Source organism: Chroicocephalus ridibundus, chromosome 5 (genome assembly GCF_963924245.1).
Source record: "Chroicocephalus ridibundus chromosome 5, bChrRid1.1, whole genome shotgun sequence".
Lineage (NCBI taxonomy): Eukaryota > Metazoa > Chordata > Aves > Charadriiformes > Laridae > Chroicocephalus > Chroicocephalus ridibundus.
The window spans coordinates 31,560,563-31,564,760 of NC_086288.1; the positions used below are offsets into that span (position 1 = coordinate 31,560,563).

At 63.3% G+C, this 4,198-nt stretch overlaps 1 protein-coding gene across 1 annotated transcript; it reads right to left on the minus strand.

The window, feature by feature from the left end:
- Window positions 1-3,071: 3,071 nt before the first annotated feature.
- ATOH1 (atonal bHLH transcription factor 1) lies at window positions 3,072-3,920 on the minus strand. Its single transcript, XM_063335076.1, has one exon. The coding sequence runs from the start codon at window positions 3,918-3,920 to the stop codon at window positions 3,072-3,074; it is 849 nt and encodes a 282-aa protein (XP_063191146.1).
- Window positions 3,921-4,198: the final 278 nt, after the last annotated feature.

The following is a 4,198-nucleotide window of genomic DNA, read 5'->3' on the forward strand; positions in this document are numbered from 1 at the left end:
CCGCACAAAGGCGACAACCCCCCACCCCCGGTTGTTTTTGCACACCCCGGAGGATATTTAGCGTTCAGCCAAAATTTAACGCTCGGATAGTGCGCTTCTGACTCGCCCTTTTCAAATAAAAGCCCGTTTAAGATGATAAAACCCCACGACGCAGCAAACGAGGCGAAACTGCTTCCAGGGGCTGGTGCGCGTCCCCGCTCTTGTTAAAAAAAAAAAAAATTTGCGCTAGTCTATACAAAACAAACACTGTCGCAAGCTCAATAAAGCGATTTATCCATCTTCATTACTTAAAGAAATGTTGTCTCTTTGTTTGTTTGGGAGATATTAAGCATGCTTAGCTTGCAACACATAGTTGATTCCTTTGCTAGTATCTTGGATACTTGGATCTGACTTTGGAAGGTAGGAGCTAATTGCTAATAATGGAGAGAAAGGAACCAGCCAGCATAGCGGGAGTGGCCTGGCATATGGGGAATGAGCAGTCTGAAATACTCAATATTCAAGTTTCCAAAATATTAATGAGATTATAGCAACCTGCAGCTATACGTTACAGCTTGTTAACGGAGTGTAAGGGGGGGGGGCTGCCAAGCGGTTGTTATGCAAACTCTATAGCTGAACCTTAAAATGGAAATGCGGCTGGGTATCTCTTTCAAAGAAGTGTTAAAAAAAAAAAAAAGAAGAAGTAAAAGCCCCTCAGACGGCGAGTGCTGCGCTGTAGCTGCGAGCACCAACTGCGCCTTGCGGTGCGCTCATCTGTCGGGGGATGGAAGGGACCCCCGTCCCAGGGAGCGGGGAGGATTTTGATCCGCGCTTTTCAACCCCTTCGCCCGTCCGCAGCCGCGGAGGCAGCGACTGGGGACGGCGGGGCAGAGGGAGGGTGCCCGCACCCCCGCAACCCCACGGCCGCCCCGCCGGCACCCCCGGAACCCTCTTCGCAAATAAACAAAACAAATAAAAAAAACCCAAAAAACCAAAACACCACCACCACCCCCCAAAATTGGTGATATTTTGCTCCGCAGCATCGCTCCCGTGCTGGGAGCCCACGCGTGCTCCCCAAGGAGCGAGACCGGCTCCCAGAGGCCAGAAATAAACGCCGTAAACCAAAGGTGACCCATCCCGCAAAAAAAGAAAGGCTTATTTTAGGAAGGGAAATGACCCTACCGATGAACTTTTCACCCTGCGGGACCGTACCCCCCCCTCCCCCCCCCGGCAGGTACGGGGCGGCTGCCGCGGGTGTTCGCGGCGGGCAGGGCAGGGCGGCAGCCCGGGCTTACCGGGGGGGCAGGTGCCCTGTTTCTGCCGGGAAAGCGACACTCTCAGGGGCCGCGCTCCCGCGGGGGCCGCTCGCTCCCGGCCGCGCCTGGAGAGCTGATCGCCACTCGGACCCCCCCGGGCGTCACCTGCTGAACCCAGCAGGACGCCGGCACCGGCACCGCTCCGGTTTAGCCCCGTGTCTGGTGTCACGGGCAGGCCGGGCAAAGCATCAGGCCCCCCCGCCCCGGGGTTTAACCCGAGCCCTGGGGCCACATCCTGCTCCGCCGGCGAAACGCCGCGCTCCTCGCTTGTCCCCAAACCCCCGCCGGTTTTCTCCGCCCGCTCCCAGCCCTTTCCACTTACATCTTCCCCCCCCCGAGACAGACGAGGCTCCGTGGGGGGGCCCGCTCCTGTCCCCGACCGGGAGGGTGCGTGTGTGTGGAGGGGGGAGAAGGGGACGCTGTGACTCGAGCGGCGGCGCAGGAACCGGCGGCTACCGAGCAGCGAGGAGTCCCGCACCCTGCACTTGTTGCATTGCCAAGACTCAGGGACGGCGATGGGGCCCGATCCCGGCGGCGCAGGCGGCGGGGATAGCCCCACTCCACGCGGGGCACGGACACCCCCTACCCCCCACCCCAATCCCGGCCGCGGGCTCCGCGTCGTCCCGTCCCTTTGCAGGGACCCCCATATCGCCGCCGGGGGCTGCCCCGCTCACCCTCCGCCGACGGGCTTTGGCACCAGCCCGGCTCGGGGCGGGCGAGGGGAAAAGCTAAACCCGACCGCGCTTTCAGGCTGGTTTTGGTTCTTTTTTTCCCACGTTTATTTGATCTCAAAAAATTATTTAAAATTAAAATACATAAAACAATGGCAGCTGGCTTTGCTAAAATTAAAATAAACGATTCTCGTCGTAGAAAAGTTTGTGTAGTTTGTTTTTTTTTAAAAAAAGAGAAGCAGAAATAGTAGCAAACACTCCATAATAAATACGTTTCCTATTGCCACAAAAGCAAAATAAAACGGACATAAAAGTTTGACACAACAAAACTGTTTTCGTTTTTAAGAGAGCGTTAGGATTAAGTGGCTTAATTAAATATTGGTCTCCAATTGGCAGTTAGTTAGTAGCTTTCCTCTTGAAACCGCATCTCCAGCCGCTGATAAAGTGCTTGCGCCAAGTTTCCCCCCCAAAAGACGCCGACATGGTGCGCGAAGGGAAATACACCTTTTCTCCGCTATTTACAGGACAAGACGGTGCGCTATTTAAATTTTTGTGTGTCTGCGTGTGTGTGTTTCCACAGCAATACGACCCGGGGTAGGACGGGTGTCCTGGAAGACGCGGATGTCAGCGCGGGTGCGTGTCCCGGTGGGGAGGGCGCCGGAGGCCCCCCCCCTCGCCCGCCGGGCACCGGCATCGGCGACAGAGGGGCCGGATTTTGTCCTCCTTGTGCATCATCTGCGAACCGGGCTCCGCGCTGCAAGATGGGGTGTTGGCAGGAGGGAACGACAACGACTTCTAGGCAAAAGAAACTTTAAAAGTGGTAACTAAAAGTTAAAAAAAAAAAAAAAAACAACAAAAAAAACCCAACCACAACCAACCCTGACGGATAGGGCGGGTACAGTCACTCGCTAACAGCCCTTCCCCCGGACGAGCGGAGGAGCTGCCCGGGAGTGCGAGGCGAGGGGGGCTGATTTCAGAGCGACGGCGGGGAGCCCATGCCGTTGGGGGCGGCGGCACCGCGGCCGGCTGCTCTCCCCGCGGCGGAGTCCGTGCTCCGAGGGGCGGCCGCGGCCCCGCTGGGGGGGTTGCTGGGGTCGGCGCCCCCGCCCTAGCTGGCCTCGTCCGAGTCGCTGTAGTGGGAGCGGGGCGAGAACTCCCCGTCGCTCCTGTGGGATCGGGGCGACGTTTTGCTCCTCTCCTGCGGCGGCGGCCCGGGCTGCGGCATGAGGAGGGCGGGGGAAGGGGCTCTCTGTCCCATCAGGGCGCCCTCCGCAAAGGAGGGGAAGTGCAGCGGGTCGAGCGGCACCGAGTAACCCCCCGCGGCCGGCGGCGGCGGGGGGAAGCGAGTCCTGCCGTGCCCGGGGGGGGAGGCCCTCGGCGGCCCCGGCGGCGGCGCCGGCGGCCCCGGCGGCGGCCCGGCCCCGGCGGCGCAGGGGGGCTCGAAGGGAGCCCCGCGGTGGTCGGCCTTGCCGGGGCCGTCGGGGGTGGCGGCGGGGCTGTGGAGCAGCTCGGCCAGGGCGCTGATGTAGATCTGCGCCATCTGCAGCGTCTCGTACTTGGAGAGCTTCTTGTCGTTGTTGAAGGAGGGGATGACGTTCCGCAGCTGGTCGAAGGCGTGGTTCAGCCCGTGCATCCGCCGCCGCTCCCGCGCGTTGGCCGCCAGCCGCCGCTGCTTCTGCACGCCGCTCACCTGCGACCGCAGCCCGCCGCCCCCGGCACCACCGCCCCGCGGCCGCCCGCCGCCCGCCGACGCGCCCCGCGCCCCGCTCCCTCCGCCGCCCTCCGCCGCCGCCTCCTCCTCCTCGGCGGGCAGCAGGTAGCGCGGAGAGGCGGCGGGCAGGCGGCCGGCGCAGCACACCCCGAGCCAGCCCGCTCCGAATCCGCACCCGCCGCCGGACTCCGCGCCCGCCGCCGGCTCCCGCGCGCCCTCCGCCCAGACGCCGCGCGGCAGGCTCATGGCTCTGGCGGCGGGCGCCGCGCGCCCATAGAGGGGAAGCGGGGGGGGCCAAGGGCAGGGCGCGGGCCGGCTCGCGGCGCGCCCGCCCGCCTCGCGCGTGGCGGCCCGACGTCTCCGGTGTCGGCCGGGCGCCGCGCGCCCCTTTAAGGAGCGGCACGCGCCGGGGTCCCCCCCCCGCGTCCCCGCTGCCCCCCCTCCCCCTCCCTCCCTTCCCCTCCCTCGCGCCCCACCCCTCCCGCCGCCCGCCCTCCACTCGCGCCGGTCGCGTGTCGGCGCGG

What these genes read in the sequence shown, in the direction of transcription:
- ATOH1 (XM_063335076.1), bottom strand. Translation starts at nt 3,920, where the DNA reads ATGAGCCTGCCGCGCGGCGTCTGGGCGGAGGGCGCGCGGGAGCCGGCG.